The sequence below is a fragment of the Anser cygnoides genome, chromosome 1, assembly GCF_040182565.1.
Source record: "Anser cygnoides isolate HZ-2024a breed goose chromosome 1, Taihu_goose_T2T_genome, whole genome shotgun sequence".
Taxonomy (NCBI): Eukaryota; Metazoa; Chordata; class Aves; order Anseriformes; family Anatidae; genus Anser; species Anser cygnoides.
In genome coordinates this window covers 72,802,520-72,829,715 of record NC_089873.1, presented here as the reverse complement: position 1 = coordinate 72,829,715, position 27,196 = coordinate 72,802,520, and the positions used below count along the sequence as shown (strand labels likewise).

Genomic DNA, 27,196 nt, shown 5'->3' with positions numbered 1-27,196 from the left:
ATGCTAGATTAAAGGTTGGACTAGATAATCTTAGAGGTCTTTTCAAAACCTAAATGATTACATGAGTCATGCTCAGTATGTTTTCTAGGAGTCACACTGGTATAACAAACTACTAAGACACAAATCCAATTTTTTGATTCACAGATGCCTACAGATGGAAGACAGTTTAAGAGATTATTCAGTCCATCAGACTAAAGACACAACTGGCTTTATCTTGATGTCACTTTGCAGCGTTCACAGACTCTCCTTCCAGCCCAGGCACCTTAGAGACATGATTAATCTCTCTTCTTAATAGATGACCCTTAGCACCTTTGAGATATGGAAGTATTCTCTTGGGGTTCTCTGAGCAGATTCAGAAACTGTGCTACCACCTCTCGTACATATTGCAAACTTCTCATTTCCTCCTCATTTTTAAAAGGGAGTTGAGTACCTGAGGGGCCATGTGTACTCTGAATGAGGCACTCTGGCCTCCCTGTTTCTGTAATTCTACAGCCCTCCCAGTCCAAAGTCGTGATCCCAAAACCAACTAGGTCAGGTGCAAGCAAGCTTGTACCAGAAACGCTAAAGTTTCACAGGACACAGGCTTTCCCCCAAGCCCTTAACGCCCATTCCTGTGCACGCCCCAAAGCAGCACTGCGTACTGCCTTCAGACAGCCTACAACTCCCTGGAACCTCTCCGCAGCCCTTTCCAGGGCTGCACCCCACAGCTCCACCCTCAGCTCAAAGCTCCTCGCAAAACCACAAAGCGCTCCGTGGCTGTTGGGCTGCAGCACAGAGGCCGCGGGCTTCATGCAACAAATGAACCCCGGGGCCAGGCCGCGCTGTCCCACCTCTGTCTCGGCCGACGGACGGGATGGGCCGGGCCCGGCCCGGCCGGGAGGGGGAGGGCGGACACACGCCCTTGATCCAACGGCTCCGCCCCGCCAGGCGCCCCCTCGCCCCGCCGCTGCGGCCAGCCACGGCAACAGCGCGCACACGGGCACCACTCCGCCGCTTCCGCCTCCGGCTTCCGGCTCCCCGCCAGGCTAGATCCCGCCCCCTCCTTAAAGGGCCAGCGCCTCTTCACCCTCTGAGCAGAAACAATGCATAGACGACAATTTAATTGCGGTTAATAATAAGCTGTAATTTATTATATGATGTCTAACTAGGTATACATGATGCCCGTCAAGCCAGCTGGAAGTACCATTCTCCCTGCAAGAGGCGCTCACAGCCGAAAATTTCACGACCGAAGATGATCACAGTGCCTGGCAGCGCTCACCGCCCCGCCGGGGGAGCCCAGACCGTCTTCGCCTAACTAATAAATCGTTGCCACCCGTCTATGCCTGGTGTGAATGCTGGGGAGAGGCCGGCGTACAAGGGAATACGGCTTCTGTGGAGCAGCCTGAGCTTAAGCCAACCTCAGGTCTCTAACTGCTTTCCTGGTTGACATGTAACACTGGATCTCGTTAAATTCGCTTCTCAGGCTACTTGACCAGCCAGGAAATATATATGTATATATATATACAGGTCTATATAATATATACACAGCTCTATACCACCTACATAGATCCCAGGTATCTTTAATGTAAGCAAAGCCTGTCCTCTACTGACGCAGTACAAGAAATCAGGTTTTTTTATTACTTTTTTTACCAGGGTTACTATGGCTCTGTGTTAGAGGTAATATCCCTGTTTCTAGGCAAGATCTAAGTTTCGGGCAAGTTGGGAAACTTGCTAAATTAGAATATAAGAATATATATTGGCCATTTCAACGAGGACCTCGTGCGGATCGGCTGCAGCGAGGGCTCCTGGCAGGGAGACGGACGGAGCCAACCCCTAACCCCCCCCGGTCCCCCCAACAACGCAGCACAGAGCCCCTTGGCCAGAGCCGCAGCCCCGGACCGCTCCCCCCGAGCAGGCAGGAGCTGTGCTTGTGCCGCCGCGGGCGCTGACGTGCTGAGGGCGGAGCCAGGGCTGACAGCAGCCCACCCACCCCCTGGCGCTATAAAAGCAAGGCCTAGGGAGCGCCCCGACCCAGGGCCGCCGCCAACAGGACGTGCTAAGAGGACTGGCTAGGCAGTTAGCGCAGGCAGTTCGCGCGGGGCAGTTCAGGCGGGGCAGGGAGGAGTGCGAGGAGGATTCTCTCCTCCCTTTCCCACCTCCCTTTCTCTTCCCCTCCTCTCCTCAGGGAACTCTGCCTCTTAGAACCTAGAATTCACCATGGTGGGCACCCGTTGCAGTGGCCGGTCCGTAGGCGGCAACCCAAGCGGAGGAGATACTGCCTCTCTGGGCTCATGGGGACACTCAGGTGGATCCCCTGAGGGGGGAAGTGGCAGTCCAGACTGGAGACTGCAGGGAGCTCCCGAATCTGGAGACATACCTGGGTCCTGAGGGAAGAGAGGTCTGCTGTCGGTGCACGTGTGCCCTGCTCAATGAACTCCTTGAGCAGGTGGCTGGGCTGCAGCGAGAAATCGGCAGCCTGAGGGGATCCTGGGAGTGTCTGAGGGTGACAGACAGGAGGTGTCAACCTGTCCTTGCTGATGGCCAGCAGCCCCCTCCTAAGTCCCTGCAAAGGGTAGTAACTGACCCAGCTGATCACATGCAGGACAGAGGGCTTGACCGCCCACAAGAGGAAAGGAGCTGGACCCTCGTCTCAGCTTGAAGCAGAAAGAGATATCTGCCCCCGACACCCACGGTGCCACCAACCCCCACGGTGTCCCTGGGTAGTAGATCTGAGGCTCTTAGGAAGGATAAGGAAGAGGTTGAGGGTCTGGACAGTAGTCTGAACCTGGGAAGCAACCCTGAGAAGCGTGTCAAGATTGGGGGAAGTACTGAGCATAGGGAGCGGGGCCGGATGGAGCACTGCATCACAACCGGTGCCACAAAAAAAGAGCGGAGAGTCTTAGTGATCGGAGACTGCTTGCTGAGGAGCACTGAGGCTCCCATTTGTCGCCCAGATAATCTATCCAGAGAGGTGTGCTGTCTTCCTGGGGCACGTGTCAGAGATGTTAGGAAGGCTCTGCCACAGCTCATTAAACCGGAGGACTACTATCCTCTTGTTGTCATTCAGGTTGGATCCCGGGAAGCTGCAACTAGAAAAATGAGGAATACTAAAAAGGACTTTCCATCCCTGGGAAGGATGTTGAAGGGATCGGGGGTGCAAGTAGTGTTCTCCTCTGTCCTCTCCTCTGTCCTCCCGCTGGCTGACTGGGACCCAGAAAGAAGGAGGAGAACGGGACAGGTGAATGACTGGCTGAGAGGATGGTGTCTGGACCAAGGATTTGGGTATTTTGGTCTTGGGCAGTCCTTTGAGAAGCTGGGTATGTGGGCTGCTGACCGACTCCAACTCAGCAAGTGGGGCACAATTGTGTTGGGGAGCAAGTTCTCTGGGCTGATTACCAGGGCTTTAAGCTAGGTTTGACGGGGGAAGGGAGGGGAGCTAAAAGTGACAGAGAAGGGCTGGGGGAAGTTGTCACTGCTGTCACTGTTGAAGATAGTAGGGAAAAACCTCTGAGTTGTCCCATAGGATTGTCTGAGGGCTCCTCAGCGAAGGTAATGATCCCGATACCCCGTCCAGAATCTTCTTCTTGCATCCCTCCAGGGGTAACAGTGCCTGCTGCTTCCCTAAAGTGCCTGTATACCAATGCGCAGATCATGGGAAATAAACAGGATGAGCTCGAGATCTGTGTTCGGTCGCAGGGCCACGATCTCGTTGCGATCGCAGAGACATGGTGGGACAGCTCCCATGACTGGAAAGCTGTCATGGAGGGCTATGTCCTTTTTAGGAAAGACAGGCTGGGGAAGCGAGGGGGTGGGGTTGCCTTTTATGTGAGGGAGCAATTAGAGTGTACCCAGCTCCACCTGGGGGAGGGTGAAGGAGAAGTGGAGAGCTTGTGGGTGAGAATTAAGGGGTGGGCTGGTATGGGGGACACTGTTGTGGGGGGTGTACTACAGGTCACCAGATCAGGAGGAGAAGGTCAATGAGGCCTTCTACAAGCAGCTGGTAGTAGCCTCAAGATCACGGGCGCTGGTTCTCATGGGGGACTTCAATTATCCAGACATCTGTTGGGTAAGCAACTCGGCCAGGCATGTGCAGTCCAAACGGTTCCTTCAATGCATTGAAGACAATTTTCTGACGCAGGTGGTGGAGGAACCAACGAGGCAGGGGGTGCTTCTGGACCTTGTCCTTACCAACAGGGATGGGCTTGTTAGGGATGTGAAGGTTGGGGGCAGCTTGGGATGCAGCGACCATGAGATGGTGGAGTTCAAGATGGAACTTGGTGGAAGAAGTAAGGCTAAAAGCAGGATTGCTACCCTGGACTTGCGGAGAGCCAACTTTGACCTCTTCCGGGACCTGCTTGGGGGTATCTCATGGGCTAGGTTGGTAGAAGGCAAGGGTGCTTGTGAGAGCTGGGCTACATTTAAACAGCACTTCTTCCAAGCTCAGGATTGGTGCATCCCTAAGAGTAGGAAATGGGGGAAGGGGGGCAGGAAACCTGCGTGGATGAGCAAGGAGCTCATCGATAAGATCAAAAGGAAGAGGAAGGTCTATGAAATGTGGAAAAAGGGCCTGTCCTCTTGAGAGGAGTATAGGAGTGTTGTCAGGGCCTGCAGGGACGTGACAAGGAAGGCGAAAACCCACCTAGAGATGAGGCTTGCAAAAGAGATAAAAGACAATAAGGAGGGCTTTTTTAAGTATGTAAACAGTAAAAGGAAGACTAGGGATAATGTGTTTCCCTTGCTGAATTACGGGGGTGTCCTGGTAATGGGAGATGCTGAGAAGGCGGAGATACTGAATGCTTTCTTTGCTTCAGTCTTTGCTTCAAGGACTCCCCCCCTGGAACTCCTCGACCCTGGAGGGAGGAGAAAGGGTCTTAGGAAATGGAGGGCTCCCCCCTGGTTGACGAGAGAGTGGTTCGGGAGCATCTGAGTGGGCTCAACGCACACAGATCCATGGGTCCCGATGGGATGCATCCACGTGTGCTGAGGGAGCTAGCAGAAGTGATTGCCAAACCGCTCTCTATCATCTTTGAAAGGTCCTGGAGAACAGGAGAGGTGCCTGAAGACTGGAGGATAGCCAGTGTCACTCCGGTCTTCAAGAAGGGCAAGAAGGAGGATCCGGGAAACTACAGGCCAGTCAGTCTCACCTCTGTCCCTGGAAAGGTGTTGGAACAGCTTGTTCTGGATGCCATCTCCAAGCAATTGGAAGAGAAGAATGTTATGAGGAGTAGTCAGCATGGATTCACCAAGGGGAAGTCGTGCTTGACCAACCTCGTTGCCTTCTATGATGGCATCACCAGCTGGGTAGATGGGGGGAGAGCAGTGGATGTCATCTACCTTGACTTTAGCAAGGCTTTTGATACTGTCTCCCATGACATCCTGCTAGCAAAGCTGAAAAAGTGTGGGATAGAGGAGTGGGCAGTAAGGTGGGTTGAGAACTGGCTGACTGGCCGAGCTCAGAGGGTGGTGATGGGCGGCACAGAGTCCGGCTGGAGACCTGTGACTAGCAGTGTTCCCAAGGGGTCGGTGCTGGGTCCGGTCTTGTTCAACATCTTCATCGATGACCTTGATGAGGGAATAGTGTCTGCCCTCAGCAAGTACACAGATGACACGAAGCTGGGAGGAGTGGCTGACATGCCAGAAGGCTGTGCTGCCATTCAGCGAGACCTGGGCCAGCTGGAGAGCTGGGCAGGAACAAACCAAATGAGGTTTAACAAGAGCAAGTGTAGAGTCCTGCACCTGGGAAGGAACAACCGCATGTATCAGTACAGGCTGGGGGACGACCTGCTGGAGAGGAGCTCCGAGGAGAAGGACCTGGGGGTCCTGGTGGACGACAGGTTGACCATGAGCCAGCACTGTGCCCTGGTGGCCAAGAAGGCGAACAGGATCCTGGCATGCATTAAAAGGAGCATGGCCAACAAGTCAAGGGAGGTGATCCTCCCCTTCTACTCTGCCCTGGTCAGGCCTCACCTGGAGTACTGTGTCCAGTTCTGGGCTCGCCAGTACAAAAAAAGATCTCCTGGAAAGAGTCCAGCGGAGGGTCACAAAGATGATATGGGGCCTGGAACATCTTCCCTATGGGGAAAGGCTGAGAGACCTGGGTGTGTTCAGCCTGGAGAAAAGAAGACCGAGAGGGGATCTCATCAATGTGTACAAATACCTGAGGTGTGGGAGACAGAGGGATTTGGCCAACCTCTTTTCAGGGGTTTGTGGGAATAGGACAAGGGGTAATGGCCACAAGATAGAGCACAGGAAGTTCCGCACCAACATGCGAAAGAACTTCTTCACAGTGAGGGTGACGGAGCACTGGAACAGGCTGCCCAGGGAGGTTGTGGAGTCTCCTTTTCTGGAGATATTCAAGGCCCGTCTGGATGCCTACCTGGGCAGCCTGCTCTAAGGAACCTGCTTTGGCAGGGGGGTTGGACCCGATGATCTTTCGAGGTCCCTTCCAACCCCTTTGATTCTGTGATTCTGTAACATAAGAATAGAAGGTAAAAAATTATGCCATTTAACCCATGTGGCACACTCTATGACACTGGTAAATCACTCCAAGATCTGAAGAAAGGCTCATGCCCAAAAGAATCTCTTTTTTTTTTGAAAAACAAAACTACATTTTTGGTCTTGAAAAAGATACTACCTCTCTTCACAAACTTCATCTAACACCTTTCTGAAAGAATATAATTCTCTTCCTACCATCAGCTCACCCCTCTGCAAATAACTGCAAATCTTACCATGGTAGCCCTGTCTGCAAACCATTTGCTTTGTTACTTCCAAGGTGTCATACATGGCTTTGGTGTGATGGTTGGGAATGCTTAGGCAAGGAGTGAAGGTAGCATTTTCTGGGGCCATCTGTTGTGCAACCTGGATGAGATGTGGAAGGAAAAGAGGACTTAGAGATGACTATGTTGCAGACAGGGGCTGACCACACTGAGTGGATAAGACAGACCTCTTTTCTGAAAATCTGTGACAGGAGGCTATCAGTTTCCCAAATTTCCAGAGAAACGCAGGGCCCTTTATTCTGGTAACTCTCTCTTGAGCACTCCTGGACAGGTGAGTCTGCCTTCTCTGAGGTTATTTGCAGCATAAAAAAATACTGTCATGGCATTTCAGTGCAGCTTTTGCACTTTGAGTTCCCCAGGAAAGCAGCAGCAGCAGAATGTAAAGGTATTGTTCTTTCTCCTCTCCTGGTCAATCCCATTGGAGAGTCACTGTCATGATCACAGGGTGGCTGGGTCAGGTTGATTGATACAGCACTTTAAGTGTCTAAGGCTCTAATTATTTCAGGCTTCAGCTGTTGTGGAGAACAGCCAGACTTGTCAGCATCACTGATAAGCACCAGCCTTGGGCAAAGGGGAGTTGAACAGCTTGTTCTTGTCTATCTCTTTCACAAGCTTTGTGGATGGAAGTCCGCAAGGTTGGTAGGAGAGGCTGCTGAAGGAGGGAGTCTTGTGTTGGTGGGACGGCCCTGTTTTGGTGGCAGAACAGAGTCTTGAGGTCCACAGGGCCTGAGTGAAACTTTTTGCTTCTCTATGTGTAAAATAAATTTTAAAGTTAATACGCATGAGTAGGATAATGAGCTTAATGAAGTACATGCAAAACACATATGACTCTAGCACTCAACTCTTCACTCAAATCATACCCCCAGGGAAGGAACAGGTAAGGTTAGGATATAAAAGAGTGATAGGAGTTAGTGTAAGAAAAAGAAGGAAAAAAAAAGTTAGCGTTAGGGAAAAAAATAGAGTGAGGAAAACAGTAGAGCTGGGGAGAGACAGAAGAAGAAATTGTAAACCTAGCATAGGCAGTTGACTGGCTGTGCTCCTTCTCCTCCACCTAGACAGGGATGCCTTCTTGGTAAGCTCTGCATCTTCACCCTTTGGTGAGGAATGCCTGGGAGAGCATTTTGCTAGCACTGGTATCATATCTTAGTGCTGTTGCAGTAAGTGTATTTACCAACAGAAACTTCACATCCGTTATGTCTGTCACCTTATTACAACTAACTCAACTTGATGAAACTGTCTCAACAAAAGCCCTTTAGCAGGGCTCTGAAACAGGCAAACATTTGATAACTCCCCTTAAAAGTGACAGCTGTTGCACTGGGAGAAGGGGCAGGTTGCATTAAGCACATCTTTTGACAAAGTCGTTAGATTGTACGTCAGTGACCTGGGTCTTGTGGGATGCTTCACCATAATTTTCGATTTTTATGCAATAAAAACTTCTTGCATCCATTCTGCTTGAGAGTTTACTCTTTTGCCAGGGGCTGCTTGTTATTAATGGGTTTGCTTTTTGGGCTCTGTTTATTTTATTTTCTCCACATGTTGAAATTCCTATGTGGGACTATGGGATTGCTTGCACAAAGATGCCCCACAGTTTCCCCATGCCTGAGTGACACAGCCACCTCCACTTTTCCTTATAAGCTATACAGATAAATCTTTGGCTCATAAAAATTTGTGTATGCTATAAGGGTGGGCCTCTCTACATTGTCAGCAGTAGGTAAAACTACTTTTGTCCTGCAGTGTTCCTGAGTCCTAGGATATTTTCCTAGAACATTTGATCTACTGAATTTTGTATTTTTTGAAAGGAATGGGTGAGAAAGTTTTAGACCTGCAAACAATTCTTTTGTTGCATATATTACTTGAAGTTAGCATACATAGGGAAGGAAGTGAAACCTACTCAGGCATGTATAAATTACAGATGCGCATATATGAGAGATGTTCTGTGGTGTGCTTTGTAAGAAGAGTGCAGGAAAGCACTGGGAAAACATCTACAGGCATGAGCCATGTTTAGCAAGTGGCTCAACGACAGAACCTGACCCTAACCCTGAGCCTGACCCTAAGCCTGACCCTGACACTAACACTACCCCTGACCCTTGCCCGAAACCTAACCTGGACCCTGACCTTAACCCTAACCCTGAAAATAACCTTGACCGTAACCCTGACCCCCACACTCTTCCTGACCCTGACCCTAACCCTAACCCTGACCTTAACCCGAACCCTAACCCTACCTGGATACTGACCATAACCTGGACCCGGACACTAACATGCACTCTAACCTGGACCCTAAACTGGACACTAACCCTCACCCTGACCCTTAACCGAAACCTAACCCTAAACCTGACCCTAACCCTGACCCTAACTCTAACCCTAACCCTAAGCTGGACCGTGACCCTAACCCAGACCCGCACCCTTACCCGGACCCTAACCCGGACCCAGAAATTAACCAGACCCTAACCCAGACCCTTAACCAGACCCTAATATTGACACTAACCTTAACCCTAACCCTAACCCTGACCTTAAACCTAATCCTGACCCTAACCGGGACATTAACCTGAACCTAATACTGACCCTAACACTAAACCTGACCCCAACCCTGAACCTGAAACCAACCTTGAACCTAACCCTGACCTTGACCCATAGACAGGTCAGGATTAGGTTCAGGGTTAGTATCCGGTTTGGAGTTAGGGTCTGGGTCCGGGTAAGGGTCTGGGTCCGGGTCCAGGTCCTAAACCTAAACCTGACACCAACCCTGAACCTGAAACCAATCTTGAACCTAACCCTGACCTTGACCCGTAGCCTAACCCTGACCCTAACCCTGACTCTTACCCTGAACCTGACCCCGACCCTAACCCTGACCCTAAGCCTAATCCTAAATCTAACCCTGACCGGACCATGACCCTAACCTGGACACAGACAGTTATCCAAACCCAGAACCTAACCCAGAACCGGACCCTACCCCAGACCTGCACCCTAACCCTGACCATGATACTATCTCTAACCCTTAACCTAAAACAGAACCTAACCCTGACCCCTACCCTAAACCTGACCCTAACCCGGAAACTGAACCTGACCCTGACCCTGACCCTAACCCTAACTCTAACCCTAGCCCTAACCCTAGCCCTAACCCTAACCCTAAACCTACCCCCTTCATGCTGCCTTGGCTTCCGTCTGTACTATCAAGACCAGCCTTCAGGAATGCCAGGTCACAGAGACCAGGGGAACAGCTGGAGCAAGGAAGATGTACCCTGAGTGGAAGAGGATCAGGTCGGGGAATACTTCAGCAAACTGGACATTCCAAAGTCCGTGGGTCCTGATGCCATGCACCCACAAGTGTGGAGGGAGCTGGCTGCTCTCATTGCAAGGCCACTCACAATAATCTTTGATCGTTCATGGCAGCTGGGGAAGTGCCTGAAGACTAGAGAAAAGCAAATGTCACCCCTATCTTCAAGAAGGTCAGGAAGGACGAGGCAGGGAACTACAGACCTGTCAGCCTAACCTCAAACTTTGGGAAAGAGATAGAGCAACTAACCCAGGAAACTATTTCCAGGCACACGAATGACAAGAAAATCAAGAGTAGTCAGCACGGATGCACCAAGAGGAAGTCAGGCCTGACCAGCTTTATAAACTTATATGGTGAAATGCCTGGTCTGTTGGATGAAGAGAAAGCAGTGGATATATTCTGCATGGATTTCAGCAAGGCCTTTTATGCTGTCTCCTGTAAAACCCTCCTACACAAGCTCCCGATGTTATCAGTCTGATGGGCAGTGAGGTGATTGAAAACTGCCTGGATGGCCAGGCCCAGAGCGGGGTGATCAGTGGCACAAAGTCCAGCTGGAGACCAGTAACTAGCAAGGTACCCCAGGGCTTACTACTGGGCCCAGTCTCGTTTAACATCTTCATTAATGATCTGGATCATGGGGAAGAGGGCGCCCCCAGCAAGTTCGTGGATGACATGGAACTGCTAGGAGTGGCTGATTTACCACGGGGTCATGCTGCCATCTGGAGGAACTTGGATAAGGGATCTGGACAAACGATCTGACAGGAAGTTAATGTTCTCTTGTATTGGCTGCACTACTCATGAAGTTCAACAGGGAGAAGCATGAAGTCCTGCATCTGGGGAGAAACAACCCCATGTACCCCCATATGCTAGGGGCTGCCCAGCTGGAAAGCAGCGTGGCAGAAAAGGACCTGGGCATCCTGGTGGAAACCAAGTAGAATATGAGCAGGCAGTGTGCATTTGTCACAAAGAAGGCCAGTGGTATCCTGGGCTACACTAGGTTAAGTATTACCAGCAGGTCGAGGGAGGTGATCCTTCCCCTCTGCTCAGCACTGGTGAGGCCACACCTAGAGCACTATGTCCAGCTCTGGGCCCCTCACTAAAAGAGACGTGGATATACAGGAGCAAGTCCAACAAAGGGACCTGAGGCTGATGAAGGGACTAGAGCACCTCTCCTGTGAAGAGAGGCTGAGAGGGCCGGGACTCTGCAGAGTCTCAGAGGGAACTCATCAATGTCTATGAATACCTGAAGGGAGGGTGCAAAGAAGATGGAGTCAGGCTCTTCTCAGTAGTGCCCAGTGCCAGGGGACAAGAGTCAGTGCGCACAAACTGGCAGACAGGAGGTTCCCTCTGAATATCAGGAACCCTTCCGTGCTGTGCAGGTGACAGAGCACTGGCACAAGTAGCCCAGAGAGGTTGTGTAGTCTCCTCATTAGAGATCACCAAAACCACCATGGCGTGGTCCAGGAAAACCTGCTCTAGGTGAACCTGGTTGAGAAACAGGTCCCTTCAAGGCTCAGCCTTTCTGCTGTTCTGTAAGTATGCTACCAAGGACGGTGGTGGAACATCTGCTGGTGGGCAGCTTTCCTGCCTGCCCCAGCACACCAGGGCCAAGGCAGCCCAGGAGCGGGCAGCTGCTGCCCAAGGGACATGGATGGCAACTGTACCAGGCCCCCTTGCCAGCTGTGCCGGGGAGGAGGGGGACAGGTCCTGGTCTCCATGGAGCACGTTCTGATCTCTAAGGACACCAACTAACAGCTGGGACTCCTTGGCTGGTTCCCACTTGCAGGCAGCACTGCAATGCCAGTGCTCCCTCTTGGTCTTCAGGTCATTACTGACATGTCTCTGCACACTTTTCTGCTTCTTTTGCTGCTCGGCTTGTTCCATCAAGCCCTGCGATCCTCCTCTCCCCACCTGCAGCCACCACCCCTGCTACTCACCTGCCTGGGCCCTCATGGACACGTCTCTCAATGACGCAACACCCACGACTGCATCTCATGCCTGGGGAGCAGCACCGTGACGCTGCGCTACCAGCCAGAGAAGAAAGAGATGCAGCCACCAACCCCACCACGCTGCCTCTGGTACCCGAACTCAGCCTGGGTGAAGAACACCTCTCACTGAGCAGGGCAGGCCATGCTGCAGACAGGCCTCCCACCACAGAAACATAGAATCACAGAATCATCTAGGCTGGAAGAGACCTCCAAGATGATCTAGTCCCACCTCTGACCTAACACTAACAAGTCCTCCACTAAACCATATCACTAAGCTCTACATCTAAACGTCTTTTAAAGACCTCCAGGGATGGTGACTCAACCACTTCCCTGGGCAGCCTATTCCAATGCCTAACAACCCTTTCAGTAAAGAAGTACTTCCTAATATCCAACCTAAACCTCCCCTTGCACAACTTTGCTCATTCCCCCTTGTCCTGTCACCAGGCACGTGGGAGAACAGACCAACCCCCACCTCACTACAGCCTCCTTTAAGGTACCTGTAGAGTGCGATAAGGTCGCCCCTGAGCCTCCTCTTCTCCAGGCTGAACAACCCCAGCTCCCTCAGCTGCTCCTCTTAAGACTTGTTCTCCAGACCCCTCACCAGCTTCGTTGCCCTTCTCTGGACTCGTTCGAGCACTTCGATGTCCTTCTTGTAGTGAGGGGCCCAAAACTGAACACAGTACTCGAGGTGCAACCACGAAGTGCTCCTCTTCCCTGGAGAACTGATCTACAGGCAAATATCACCAAAGGCATATCCTGGACTAATGCAGGTTTTAACATCAAGGCTCCTTACGTTATCTGTCTCCCAGAGTCACTGCTGAAACCTGCAGCTCAAGGAACTGGTGCCAACAGTCAGACCATCTCCATTGTCTTGCTGACGCCCTACCTTGCAAGGTATCCAACCACGGGGCTGGTGAGCGTCAACATTTTCAGTGACCAGTGCTTGTTTCTGGGTGGAGTTCAAAATCAGTGGAGGGAAGACCTGTGCAGGCTTGGCCACTGGCAGAGGGTACACTGCATCTGCAAGATGAAGCAGAGTCACAGAAGCCTGTCAGTCCATGTGGCCTCAAATACATCCACATTTGACATCAGTTTCCTGGCAGCCAAAGTAATAGTTACTCCCAACACGGTGGACCTGGAGAAAACGCTCATAGCAGACATCCCTAAAAATCCTGTGACACTTTTAACGGTGCTCTTCATTTTTGCAGTCTACTTGTTCTTGTCCGTCTGGGCCATGCAAAAAGACAGGGCTGACAGGGCCAGCAAAGACAAGATTATAGTTCTGCCTGACAACGACCCCTCGGACAAAGAGAGCTTTTTGGTCACCTTATACACAGGCAGTCGCTGGGGAGCTGGAACCAAAGCTGACGTTTTTCTCCAGCTCATCAGTCAGAACGGCACAAGCGATGTCCACTGCTTACAGCACCCACAGGTTCCTTCTTTCCGTCAAGGAAGCACTGACTGCTTTCTCTTGACTACCGGGGAACGCTTAGGAGACATCTGTGCCTTCAGGGTCTGGCACAATAACAGAGGCCCATCTCCTGGATGGTTCTTAAGCAGAGCCAAAGTTGAAAACACGTCCACTCGGAAGACCTGGTTCTTTATGTGCAGGAAGTGGCTTTCTCTCGACAAGGGAGATGGCTTACTGGAAAGGACATTTTTTGTCACAAGCCCCAGAGACCCCCTACCCAGAAAGGACTGCTTTTTGATCCATCTTTCCAATCATCTGAGAGAGGGCCATGTGCGGATCTCAATATTTGCTCACTTTCCCACTGGCATTTTCACCAGGCTCCAAAGGTTATCTTGTTGGGTAGCAATGTTATTACTGAAATTGCTCTTTAACATCATGTTCTTCAAAGTGGCCAAGAATGAACAATCTCCAATGCACTTGAGGTACCTGAGATCCATTATAAAAGGAACTTATAAAAGGAATTTTTGGTGACCTGGCATCTGGAAAAGATTATCGTTGCCCTATTTAAACTTTCCCAGAGGGAACCTTCTCCTCGTGCCTTGGCCCAGAAGGACTCTGCAGAAGAAGGGGGCAACTTTCTGAAAGGAAGCAAGCAAGTAGGCCTCACCTCCAGGCTCTTTCACAAGAGACCACACTTAGATCTTGGTTGGCAGTGAGTCTACCTCTCGTGGGCATTAGTTCTAGCCATAATTGGGGTATCATCATTTTTCATTGTCCTATACGGTTTGTCTTACGGCTACCAGACATCAATCGAGTGGCTGTTTGGATCAGCAACCTCCTTTTTCAAGAGTGTTCTTCTTTCATATCCTAAAACCTTTTCTGTCTCAGCTATGAGAGCGATTCATCCAAAATGTTGTCCAAAATGCTGTGAAAACATTACGTGGTTAAGTCAGAAAAATTATTCCAAGATTAAGCTGGGTAAGGAAATGCTGAATGTAGATGAGATGAGGGAGAAGCACGTTAGGCTTGCCCAAATCTGAGACATCAAGCAGCGTAAGCCTTGAGAAGCTGGTGAAATTGCAAAGATGCTGGGAAGAGCAAAAATGAAAGTCAGGGCTTTTGTTTTCAAACAAATTTCATCAGCCACCTTGTCTTTTTAGCTCTGCTATTAATTTTTGCCTGTTCCACTGAGAAAACCAACAGTGTTCATTACAACCCACTTATTCAGAACCAGTTCTCTGAACCAGACCTGCCCCTGGCCAGAGCTGATCCAGTGAGCGATGTTGGTTGTGCATCTGTGGGAGCAGATTTAATAAAGGGAAAAAACTGCTGCAAAACAGCAGCTGGGAGGGAGGAGTGAGAAGCAGCTGTGCAGACCCCAAGGTCAGTGCAGAAGGAGGGCAGGATGTGCTTCAGGTGCCAGAGCAGAATTTCTCCTGCAGCCTGTGGAGAGGTCCCTGGTGGAGCAGGCTCTTCCCCTGCAGCCCATGGGTCCCATGGCAGAGCAGATCTACACGCTGCAGCCCATGGAGGAGCCCCCGGTGGAGCAGGTGGATGTGGCCTGGAGGAGGCTGCGGCCCATGGAGACCTTTTCAGTCTCCAAGGTTCAGAAACAATTATTTTATCATCTGCCAAACAGATGATTTTTATGCTTGCGGACCTTGATCCACAAAGTTAGTGAAAGAGATAGACAAGAACAAGCTGCTCAACTCCCCTTTGCCCAAGGCTGGTGCTTATCAGTGATGCTGACAAGTCCGGCTGTTCTCCCCAATCAGGAAGGTGTGTTCACAGACTTTGTGATTTCTCTCACGCGGTCAGCTGCCTCCTTGAAGAAATCAAGGTGGTGCATCGCTGGCCATAGAACAAGCCTGGCTATCTATGCTGTGATCCTTCTGTATTCAAAGTAAACTGTGTGGAAAATTCCCCAGTCTTATGAATAAGAATTTTTTTCTAAGTGTACCAGCAAGGTTCTTTTTGTTTTTTCTGCCTGCATATGGCAAGATCAATTTTCAAAACCACTCGTTTTTGTTTTTTTGTTGTTGTTGTTGTTGTTGTTGTTTTCTTGTTGTTTCGTTTTGTTTTCTCAGTTAAATAATGTACCAATAGTTTGTAAAAACCCAAAGGGTAGTACCAAGGAAGCTGCATGAGTAGGTAGTTTTGTCAGTGCTTTTGATGGTAAGCCCACTTTTTCTAACAAAATGCAGGCCTACATTTAGATAATAGTACTAATAAATAAATAATATATAGTAAGGAGGAAGCGAGTCTTTGTTATAGGTGGTCCCACAGGGATCAACTGTATCACCAGCAGAGGGTGAAGTGTGTCGTTGCAGTTGCATTTTGTAAAGTATACTTCTGCGGATATAAGGAGCATCTGACTGGTAGTTTTCCACTCCTTTCCTGTGTGTTTTGTTTTTGATGAGAGCAAAGCAAGTTCTCCATCTTGCCTGTAGCAGTTTACCTTGGTTAGTCTTCATCTACAGATTGTAATATACTGACTGGTATGGGGATAGAGTTTTAAAATACACAATTCTACTAAAAGAAAAAAAAAATGAGGCTCTATAAAATGGTATTCTGCAGCCAAATGTTAATGCCCAGAAGTTAGATGTTAACGAAGCCATCTGCCTGCAAATACAAATGCAGCGATATGAATAATTTTAATTGTCAGGTCATACCATGTTAAATTCTCAGCACAATTTCTCTCAGCTGAGAAACTCTAAGCACAATCAGTAGCAAGGGGTTGAATGTTAAAACATACAAAAAAAAGATATGAAAATAAAATAATAATAATAATTTATTATGAAAATAATATTATGAAAATAAAAGTATTTATGAACATTTATTTGAAACATAAGTGTAACAGTAAACATAAGTATTACAGAGTACAGTTGACCTGGAATATGAAATCTTGCATTGTTCATATGACAAGATAAACCATTTTTTTTCCTTTTATTTTTCTGTTCTTGAGGCCTAAATGTTGCTGACATCTCTTCTGAGGCTGGCCATAGAGCACGCTGTGAAAAAGATTGGGTTCACTTGCTTTGGCTGTTCTACAGATCAGATAACACAGTATCTTTCTAAGCATTTGTAATACAAAAGCAACTGCTTGGGCTTCATCAGATGGTTCTTCATATACAGGTTGTTTCATATCTCTGTAGGTAGATATAATAACAGCTTGGAAAAGATTGATAAAAAGACAGATCATCACGAACATGAAAGAGGCTAGGAACAGACCACCCAGCAACCTGTTGGAATAAAAGTCAGTATCTCTGAAAGCTAAAACACTGTAAGAGAATATAGTCTGAGCTGAGCGAATCATACTATTGTAATTGTCATCATGCTGGCCAAACACAAGGTAGCCAAAGGCCATAAATACAAAGAGGTACACCACCAATACAAGAGCCATAGAGAAGATTACAGGAAGAGCTGTCATGATTGATCGCTGTGCCAGGTGCGCATCATAAAAGAATTGAGAATATTTTAGAGTTCTCAAAACTACAAGAAATGCCAAGAAGCCCATAGTAATCCTTAAAATCTGATCTAAATGACAAACTGCATGAAAAGGAATGAAATCATTTGGGTGAAGTAAGTAGAACTTCACTATATCAGCTCCCATCTTAAACTTTAGGACCCTTAAAAGAACAAAAAGGAGGAATGTTGATACTAAGCCAAAATTAATTAAGTTAGAAGGGGTTTTAGTATTTTTTTTCCCTCGCACAATGATGTAAAGGCCATCTCCAATGTAAATGAACAGAAAGGCAACAAAAACAACAAAAAGCAGTTGTTGACCTTTTGTTTGCTGATGAAAAATGGGGAGTGCAAAAGAGCGTACTGACAAACTTGGTTTTATGATCCCCAGGTGCGAAAGTTCAAATATGACTGAGATACTGCAGAAGAGCTGCACATCGGAGTTAAATGTAGTTAGTTCAATGATCAGAGCCCACGTATCTTCATCGATCCAATGACTCTTTTGCAGCAAATCCAGCCTTGTTGTTGAATTATGTCTTCCTTCTTCGGGGAAAAAGTAAAAGGTGTAACCTCCGGATTTGTATGTGTGCAAATTGCCAAATGAGTAATAACTCCACGGAGTCCTGTTTGGCTGGTAAGTAAACCCAAGCCGACTGCTGGCATCCTTGGAAACAGACTGGTTGGAAATCTTTGACCAACTGCCAGCATAGTCACCTTTCTCTTCAGTGTCCCTGCCGTATTTGTGAAGACAGTGGCTTTCGCTGATCACAAATTTATTTACAAAGCTGTGAGGATGGAAACATTTTTTCTCAGTCTGTTTAGCCCGTATTTGCCTCATCCTAGGCAAACCAATAATTTTGGACCAGCTCTCAGGAAGAAAGGAAGGCTGAACGTTGTTGTGGATCAAGGGCAAGAAGATATCATCCATCCACGTGTAAATATCTTCTATCTTGTCCACAGGGGAGAGTCTGGGAGAGAACTGGTTCTGAATAAATTGGTTGTAGTGAAAAACGTTGGTGTTCTCACTGGAATAGGCAAAATGTAATACCAGAGCTAAAAAGACAAGGTGGCTAATGAAATCTCGTATGAAAATGAAAGCCTTGGCTTTAATTTTTGCCCTTTTCAGCATCTTTGCAATTTCATCAGCTTCTAAAGGCTTATACTGCTTGGTGCCTCTGATTTGGGCAAGTTTAAAGCGCTTCTCCCTCATCTCATCTTCACTCAGTGTTTCCTTGTCCAGCTTAATCTCAGAATGATTTTCCTGAGTTAACCATGGAATGTTTTCACAGCATTTAGGACGAAGTGTATTCAAAGCTGAGTAACAAACGATTTTTAGGACAGAAAGGAAAAACACATTCTGAATAAAGGAGGCTGCTGATGCCAAAAACCACTCCATTGAAGTCTGGTAGCCGTAAGACAAACCATACAGTACAATGAAAAATGACGATACACCAGTTACAGCTATAACCAATGCCCACGAGAGGTAGACGCACCACCAACAAAAAACCACCTGTGGTGTCTTGCGAAAGGGCCTGGAGGTGACATTTAGCGGCTTGATTTCTTTCAAAAAGTTGCCCCCTTCTTCTGCAGAGTTTTTATTGAAACTGGAATTGGATGGTGGCCCTCTCTGCAAGGCCTGAGCCTTTGGAGGGGAATTCTTTTTGGCCGTCTGCTCCTCAGCTCCAGTTGCATTTGCATCTCTTTCAGAAACGGGGGAGTTGCTCCAGTTCTGGGGAGCTCGTTGGTTGCTCGTCCTTTGGTGAGGCAGCGGGCCCTGTGCATTGCTGGGACCAGGAAAGTTCTCCAGGGTATTATTATTCCTGGATTGTGCTGAAGTTTCTGAGAGGTACCATTTTTGCAAAGGTTCCTTCCAGTTTTTAAGCCTTCCAGAAAGGAGGGGTGGACTTCTGGTTGGGTCTTTCTGGGAATACTTAAATAAGGCAATGATAACCATCTCCACAGGCATCGTAACCAAAGCACATTCAATTCCTACTATTATCGATCTCAAGTACCTCAAGTGTATTGGAGATTGTTCTTCCTTGTCAACATTAAAGAACATAATGTTAACGAGCAGCTTTAATAACAACATTGTTAAACATGAAGATAACCTTTGGAGCCTGGTGAAATTGCCATTAAGAACACGGGCAAAAATCGAGAGCCACAGATGGCCCTCTGTCAGACTATGGGAGAGATGGATCAAAAAGTAGTCCTTTCTGGGTAGGAGATCTTTGGGGTTTGTGACAAAAAATGTCCTTTCCAGTAAGCCATCTCCCTTGTCGAGAGAAAGCCACTTCCTGCACATAAAGAACCAGGTCTTCCGAGTGGACGTGTTTTCAACTTTGGCTCTGCTTAAGAACCATCCAGGAGATGGGCCTCTGTTATTGTGCCAGACCCTGAAGGCACAGATGTCTCCTAAGCGTTCCCCGGTAGTCAAGAGAAAGCAGTCAGTGCTTCCTTGACGGAAAGAAGGAACCTGTGGGTGCTGTAAGCAGTGGACATCGCTTGTGCCGTTCTGACCGATAAGCTGGAGAAAAACGTCAGCTTTGGTTCCAGCTCCCCAGCGACTGCCTGTGTATAAGGTGACCAAAAAGCTCTCTTTGTCCGAGGGGTCGTTGTCAGGCAGAACTATAATCTTGTCTTTGCTGGCCCTGTCAGCCCTGTCTTTTTGCATGGCCCAGATGGACAAGAGCAAGTAGACTGCAAGAACGAAGAGCACCGTTAAAAGTGTCACAGGATTTTTAGGGATGTCTGCTATGAGCATTTTCTCCAGGTCCACAGTGTTGGGAGTAACTATTACTTTGGCTGCCAGGAACCTGATGTCAAATGTGGATGTATTTGAGGCCACATGAACTGACAGGCTTCTGTGACTCTGCTTCATCTTGCAGATGCAGTGTACCCTCTGCCAGTCAGTCAAGGGGCCAAGCCTGCACAGGTCTTCCCTCCACTGATTTTGAACTCCACCCAGAAACAAGCACTGGTCACTGAAAATGTTGATGCTCACCAGCCCCGTGGTTGGATACCTTGCAAGGTAGGGCGTCAGCAAGACAATAGAGATGTTCTGACTCTCGGCACTACTTCCTTGAGCTGCAGCTTTCAGCAGTGACTCTGGGAGACAGATAACATAAGGAGCCTTGATGTTACAGTCTGCATTAGCCGTCTTGGTTTTGCTTGCAACCGTCGGCATATCGGGAAAAGAATCAAAAGAGGCTATGGGAAAAGCTTGAGTGATGTTTGTGTTTGTAAACACTACCACCTGGAAGGTCACTTTTAATTTTGTCAGGATTTGGACGTATATAATCTTGGTATTTCTGTTCACTTCAAGACTAAATCCTCCAGTAGTGTAGGTTTCTGTTCTATCAGGTCCCACTGCTAATGGAAAAGTTGATGATTCAGTATCCTTCCTTGCAATAAGAATGTCCGCTTCTTCAGGCAGGATCCCTTGCAGATCTCCATTAGCCTTGGTCTCTGCCATCTTGAAGCCCAAGACGGTTGTTGCAATTTCTGATGTGTAACCTAGCCATGGGAAAGGATTCTCATCAAACTCAAAAACTGCAGTGGAAATGACAGCGTTGCGGGGCAGACTTGAATTCTGTCCTTTTTGCAGTGTTGGATAGAAACAATTCCTGCAGGTTTCTGTGGCTGAGAACACATTGGTGACATTCCAGTTTTCATCCTTCTTCAAAGTGATGTTCCAGTTTTTCGTTTCCATGACAGTGTCTGTCTCTCCGGGGACTTTGCCCTGGAAAACTATCTCTGTTAAGTTTTCCATGATGGAGAAGACTTGCATGACTCCACCAACATTGACATTCCTGCGAGGCAGAAGAGCAGCCCTCAGGATGTTGGACAAGCACCTTAGTATTCCGCTGGTCTGAATTTCTGTTTGTTCAGACCAGTGGCTCTCATTCCTCTGTATTTTCAGCACTCTCGTTACTTCGGTCAGTTTTGTAATGGCAATCTCTTGTGAACGAATGTTCACTTCCTCCGGTTCCTCTGTGACTTGAAAAAGGGAGGCAACTACTTGGTTGATTTCCATCATGCTCTCAACCGAAATATTTAGAGCTGTTTTAATCAGGCTTTCCCGAAACTGAGCCTTGGGTATCTGGATTGTTGGTGCAGCTTTAATATAGTTGAGGACTGAGGCTGCAAGATAAGCCAAATAACCAGCATTAAAATAGTCTCCGGTCTGGAGATAAGCTGTCATGGGTGCGCTTAAACCGCTCACTGAGGCAAGCATTTCATGAAAGATGACAGCTAGTGGTCGACTCTTCACAGGGTTCTCCACTCGGATATATAAGCTCACTTGGGTAAATGCCCCAAGAGAATCACTGACTTGAACATACAGGGTCAAAGTAGACTTCCGAGAGGGCATGCCAACCGGCAGGAAAGATGGAGGAGTTCTAGGCTGATAGCCAATGTACAGAATGGTGCCAAAAGTGTTTTTCTCCACTGAGCTTATTTTGGCGGTCTGGGATACATCAGAAGCTACTATTACTTTATATGTCAGAGGTAAGTTGCTGTCGGAAAATCCATTGCACTGGACAACAAATTTAGTCCGAAAGGCTGTACCCCGGTGTGGGCTGATGCTGCACTTTCCAGCCCTGGGAGGAGAATTCACTCTGAATGCATATCTGTAGAGTGCTGACCCACCGCCCCGAGTGGTCACTTTTAAGAGCAGCGTGTATGACTGATGTGCAGTATTTGTAAAGGTCAGAGCATGTATAGAGAGGTAAGGACCAGACCTGCCCGTTGAAGTCCTGGAAGACCAGTCAAAGCGGATTTCGGTAGAGTTTTCCAAACAAAGGGACCAGAGGTAGACTGGCTGGCTCTTTGTTGGACAGTTTAGGCATTTTCCCAACAATGTAAACCTCTCCGTCGGAATGACAGTGCTGCCACAGTTCTCAAGGCATGCCACGGCCAGAAGAGGAGGGGAGCCAGGCTTCACGTCTACGGTCTGCTTGGCATAGCTCTTTCTACTGTCCTTCTGAATGACCAGAAGGAAGTGGTATGCAGCGTTTCCTGAGAGGAATTCTGGTGGCACTGCTTGAATGGAACCCGTAGGTGTTGGCCATTTCAAGTCCCTCTGGGAGTGATGACATTTCTGTCCTGCGCTAACTTTCATGGTCTCATAGTCCGACACCTTTTTAGTGCAGTACCAAGTAAACATGATTCCCTCGAGCACCTCCTGCGAATCGGGGTCGTAGGACGCGGAGCCATCAAGAGTCCAACGATCCGAGAAACCCACCGTCCGGTACGTGCCTCCAGCGATATTTGCCACTAGATCACTTCTCTCGATCTGAAGGAAAACTCTGTCCGTGCGACTGAAATATCTTTTAGTCCCAAGCACATACACTGTAGCAGTAAAATAAACCTGATACGTGCCGTAATTCAGAGTACAACCGGGGACAGTTAGCTGTACCGTGTCTGCACCGTGCAGGAAGGACACATTTAAAGGTTTGTCCCAGTCTGGATTCGTTTTCATGTCCGGAACAGCATAGAATATCCACTGCGGCTTTATAGACAAGCTGAGGCTGCAGTCTACTAGCACTCTGGCATACAGGTAGAAAGTCATGCCCCTTTTCTGATGTATGACAGACATGTGAAGAGGCTTTTGAATTATGACAGAGTTTAGCTTACAGGCTGCTGCCTGTCGAAGCACCGCCATTTCCATTGTTCTCGGGGTGCTATCACTGACCGCGAGCCTGAAGAGAGCTGGCACGAGTCCCCTCGGGGTGCCGCTCCCTTCTGCCACAAGTCCTGCGTCTTCTTCTGGGTGGAAGGGTGGTGCAGAGCGACGAACCAACCGTGGGGCACCTCCTCTGTGATTGCTGCACATGCCTGTGCTGTTGAGGACAGCACGTCTTGACAGCATCACGACACTGATGTTGCGGTGAAGACACGTGGGTGCCGAGCACAAACTGGACGAGCACTGCACCGTGACGAGGCCAGAGGCTGCGGGCAGAGGAACGTGTCCAGGCCTCGGGAGGCCTGTGTGCAGCGTGACCTGCCCTGCCCAGCCAGAGGTGCTCGTCGCTCGGGCTGAGTTGAGGTACCAGAGGCAGTGTGGTGGGGCTGGCGGCTGCATCCCTCCCTTCTCGGCCTTGGGTCCCGCTCCTGGGGCCGGCTGGTAGCGCAGTGTCACAGTGCCGCTCCCCGGGCATGCAACGCAGCCCTGAGTGTCATGCCCTCGGGAGACGTGTACGTGAGGGCCCGGGCAGGTGAGCAGCAGCGGTGGTGGCTGCAGGCGGGGAGCAGGGGCTAGCAGGGCTTGGAGAAACAAGCCGAGCAGCGGAAGGAGGAGAGCAGGGTGCAGAGGCATGGCGGCAGCGCCCCGAGGGCCCCGGGGAGCACCGGCACTGCGGTCGGCAGGGCGGGAGCCAGCCGAAAAGCCCCAGCCGCCGGCGGGGTCTAACGGCCACAGCTCGGAACCCGCTCCGCGGAGCCCGGCCCCTGCCCCCCGGCCCCGGCGGCAGGGCAAGAAAGCCGCCGGGCTGCAGAGGCGCCCCGGGGCGGCCGGGCCCAGCGTGGCCGACAGGAGCAGTGCGCCCCACTGAGGGACTGCAAGGTCCGGCGGGGCGGAGGGGAGGGGAGCGGCGCGACCAGGGGGGGCCGGGCCGGGCCGGGCCGGGCCGGGCCGGGCCGGAGGAGCCCCGGGGGTGCTGAGAGCCCACGGGGCAGCGTGGCCGGAGCCGGGGCCGGGGCCGGGGCTGGGGGAGAAAAGCAAAAAGCTCCTCTGGGTGCCGCAGGTTCTGCAGAGCACTGCGAAACGGCCGCACGGAACCAGAGGAATAAAGGGGATTGATCGCTCACAGCCGGTTGGCATGGCAGCAGAGACGCCGCTAGAAGGGAAAAGTCAGCAGGAAAGCAGCAGCAAGGGCAAGGCTTTGGTCTGGCCCAAAAGAGGAAAGGCAAAGCAGGAAAAGGAGTGGAGGCAATTGCACTTTCCTTCAGGAAGCCTGCCAGCAGACAGTCTGTTCTGGGTTTAGGGAGGAGGATGAGGGGAAATGAGCGCAGGAAACAGCAGAGCCAGCATGTGTGAAAAAGGAAGGTGATGGCTGCTTTACAAGCTCTTCGTCTACCTTGTACCTACTCGGCTCTCCTGGGTTTCATTCAGTCACAGATTCGTAGTCTCCCAGGCTTGTAAGGTGGACACTCAAGTACTAGAAGTGTTGGGATGTGAGCCTTTAAACCAATCAGTGAGAAAAGAAAGCGTTTGAGTACTGTTGGAAAAGATGTCTTTGCGAGGCTCTCTAAAAGTTTTGACAACTACAGTATTAGTTAGGTGAGTAAGTTGGGAAGGGAAGCCCCTAAGGTAGTGAGGTGACAAATGTGGTGGTTGTGTGGCCATCCTGTTTGGGAAAAGGCAGTATTGCTTTTGTATATAGAAACCTGGGGTCTTCCTTTCCCGTGTCACTGTTTCATACAAGGTGTATCTTCAGCAGAGGAACCAGCCCAAGTTTGTCTGCAGGGAGTTAAGTGTAGTCCTCACCTTGTAAGGTATAAATTGTAGAATTTGAAAGGCTGTATAATTTTTGGTTCTTTATCCCCACTGCTAACCCAACAAATTGAGATGTATGTACAGGTGCACAAAAAGTGTCTGCATCTGCTAACATTGTTCTCACAGCTTTTTCCTGTTTTGAAAAAAAAAATAAACAGTTGAAAAACATCAGAACATCACCACTTTTTAAAGTCTGTCATCTCAGTGTGTGAAATCCTTCATTTCTCATCTGTTTGTTGTGCAGGCCTGGCAGGATGCTGGACTTGGCCTGTCCACTGCTAGCAATGAAGCCTGTAAACTCTTTGATGCAGTGCTCACCCAGGTATGACGAAAAATGGGGTCTGAAGGGACTTGTGCATAAAACAGTCTTTGGTGTAGCTGATTTTTACATTCCTTAACAGCTGAAAGATTAGACAGAAGCTGTACTGAGTTTTGTTTCTTGAGGAAGGCATGATTAGGCAATCACAGTGTGTGTGTGTTTGTGTTCATGTATCTGCATTGGTTCTTTCCAGTAGCATGTGTGTTGGTTAGCTACTGGCTGTCAAGTCTGACAGGTAAGCTGTGGTCTCAGAAATGTTATGTTCTCACACGTGTTCTTCAAATCGGGCTGAATTCAGCCATTAGCAGTCAGCAGAAAACCCTCATAGCAGAGAGTGATGCCAAACACTGTAGCTGTGGGAGGGTAGTGTGCTCATCCCACTGGACCCTGGAGAATCAAACACTTGACATAAGCTGCACAGAGAACAAAGGCTGTTAGTTCTGCTGGTGGCCAGGCTACCTTAAAGAAAGCAGCTTCTGTGTTTTCTAACTGAGCTAATTGTATTTGAATGTAAAGGTTCTCTGCTATCATTTGTCTTGCTTCTGACTTTCACGTGGCTGGGAGAAGGAGAAGATGCCCAATGTCATTGGGGATTCCTTGACACAGTCTCTCTCTTTTACAGTATGCAACCTGGGCCAATGATGAGGGTCTCGGGGGTATTGAGGGATGTCTCTCCAAGCTAAAAGCAGCAGATCCAAATTTTAGTAAGTATAATCTTTAATGGTTAGTATGGAAAGTGTTGCATAATTCCTTGCCTCTGTGTGTTAACCGTGCTTCATTTAGGCAAGTGGGAAGCAGTGGGTTGCAGAACTCTGTAAAGATTCTTTATAGTCAAGAGCAGGCTGGGATGATGTGTTTGGTTTTGTGTTTTTCTTTTCATTTGAAGTCTTCTTAAATGCTTATCATGAAAGGCCTAGAAAACTTCAGGCTTATAAGCCTTTCTGTCCCCTGTCACTACAGATCAGTCCCATTTTAAAACAAAACAAAACTGTGTTAATGCTTATGTAGAGATGAGTTTCCTACAGTTCTGTATGGCTCAAGTTGTAATGGGCTGGTTTCTCTAGCAATGGGACATGTCATCGCTAATGGTTTGGAGTTGATTGGTACTGGAAGTTCAGTGCGGCTCAACAAAGAGCTGGACAGTGCAATGAGAACAATGATGACACTGTCAAAATCCCAGCCTCTGAGTGAGCGGGAGAAGCTTCACGTATCAGCGCTGGACATGTTTGCCCATGGGTAAGTGTCTAGACCTATGGGGAAGGGGACAGGAGCTGGTTTTGTCATTCAGAATCTCCTTGCTGTTGCTGTGTACCGCCTTAGCACGTGTCCCGCTTGCTCTTCTGTTGTCGCTTTCCTCACATGTAAAGGACTGGGAAGAGTTTTAGCTACCACAGGTAGAGGTGATGCTGGGGAGTGGTGTTGCCTAGCTGTCTAGCTAGACAACTAGCGAAGGATCAATGTGCAATGTTGGTGGCTGTGCTGAAATTTATCTCCCCAACCTGTATCACCATGACTAGTTTGCCATCAGAACCGTAGGAGGAAAAGTGCTGTATGGCCTCTCTTAAAGCATGAAGCACTCCTTGTTTTAAATCTGTCTTAGATCTGTCAGTGGAGTAAATGGTTTAGAACTAAGATACTTAATATTTAAGTACTCTGATGTCCAGTATAATATAATACAGACTTGGACCCACAGAAGCAAAGTCTATAACAGACCTTTCTTCTCCTCTCTGTTGTCTTCCTATGTCAAAAAAGATTTCCTCTGAAAAATGGGATATGGCAGTGTCAGAAGTGCTGTAAAGACTTACTGTTCCATTGAATATGATGAATTTATTTGCACTGTAGAAAGTATTGGCTAATCATTCACTTGCATTATTCGTCAAACAAACAGGTGAACATGGGTTTACCTCATGTATTTTGTAGCAAAGGTAAAGAGGAAGCTACCGAAGCCGTTACTATGGGATCAATTCCCACTAGAGGAGAGGGAAGATATCTGTGTGCATGTGAAGCTAGATTAATTATTGAGTCATAGAATCATTTAGGTTGGAAAAGATGTTCAAAATCATCAAGTCCGACCGTCAGCCTGACCTGCCAAGTCCCATCACTAAGCCAGGTCCTTTAGTGAGACATCCACAGGTTTCTTAAATACCTCCGGGGATGGGGACTCCAGCACTTCCCTAGGCAAGCTGTTCCAATGGTTGACCACCCTCTGTGTGAATAAATTCTTCCTAGTATCCAAACTAAACATCTTGAGACCATTTGCACAAATTTGTTGCACATTGCACAACTTGAGACGATTTTGTTGAGTTCTATCGCTTGTTACCTGAGAAAAGAGACCAACTTCCTCCTTGCTGCAGCCTCCTTTCAGGTAATTGTAGAGAGCCAAGACTCCTCCCCTCCTCCTTCTTTTCTCCAGACTAAATAGCCCCAGTTCCCTCAGTCACTGCTCATAAATCTGTTCTCATCCTTTCAGCAGCTTCGTTCTCCTCTGC

The 27,196-nt window shown here is 48.8% G+C and overlaps 3 protein-coding genes across 5 annotated transcripts in view; 1 reads left to right on the top strand and 2 right to left on the bottom strand.

The window, feature by feature from the left end:
* LOC106029605 (protein mono-ADP-ribosyltransferase PARP12-like) overlaps positions 1-1,021 on the bottom strand; it is a 46,008-nt gene extending 44,987 nt beyond the window's left edge. For 2 of the 3 annotated variants that reach the window (XR_010828582.1, XR_010828583.1), the window contains exon 1: positions 831-1,021. The gene's annotated coding sequence lies outside the window, so the exon portion shown is untranslated. The remainder of the gene's footprint in view (positions 1-830) is intronic. The other variant, XR_010828584.1, reaches the window with a different exon arrangement.
* Positions 1,022-16,257: 15,236 nt separating this feature from the next.
* Positions 16,258-23,309, bottom strand: LOC136789681 (polycystin family receptor for egg jelly-like). Its single transcript, XM_066990285.1, has one exon. It carries the CDS (start codon positions 23,207-23,209, stop codon positions 16,343-16,345), a length of 6,867 nt encoding a protein of 2,288 aa, XP_066846386.1. The 5' UTR covers positions 23,210-23,309; the 3' UTR covers positions 16,258-16,342.
* Positions 23,303-27,196, top strand: part of LOC136790595 (tetratricopeptide repeat protein 38-like) — a gene marked incomplete at its 5' end in the record, with an annotated part of 22,107 nt that continues 18,213 nt past the window's right edge. Inside the window, 4 exons of the mRNA XM_066995604.1 lie at positions 23,303-23,455; positions 24,633-24,710; positions 25,330-25,411; positions 25,772-25,943. Coding sequence (XP_066851705.1) covers positions 23,303-23,455; positions 24,633-24,710; positions 25,330-25,411; positions 25,772-25,943 — 485 coding nt within the window. The remainder of the gene's footprint in view (positions 23,456-24,632; positions 24,711-25,329; positions 25,412-25,771; positions 25,944-27,196) is intronic.

Excerpts from the sequence above, each read along its gene's own strand:
- LOC136789681 (XM_066990285.1), bottom strand. The coding sequence starts at position 23,209 with ATGCCTCTGCACCCTGCTCTCCTCCTTCCGCTGCTCGGCTTGTTTCTC.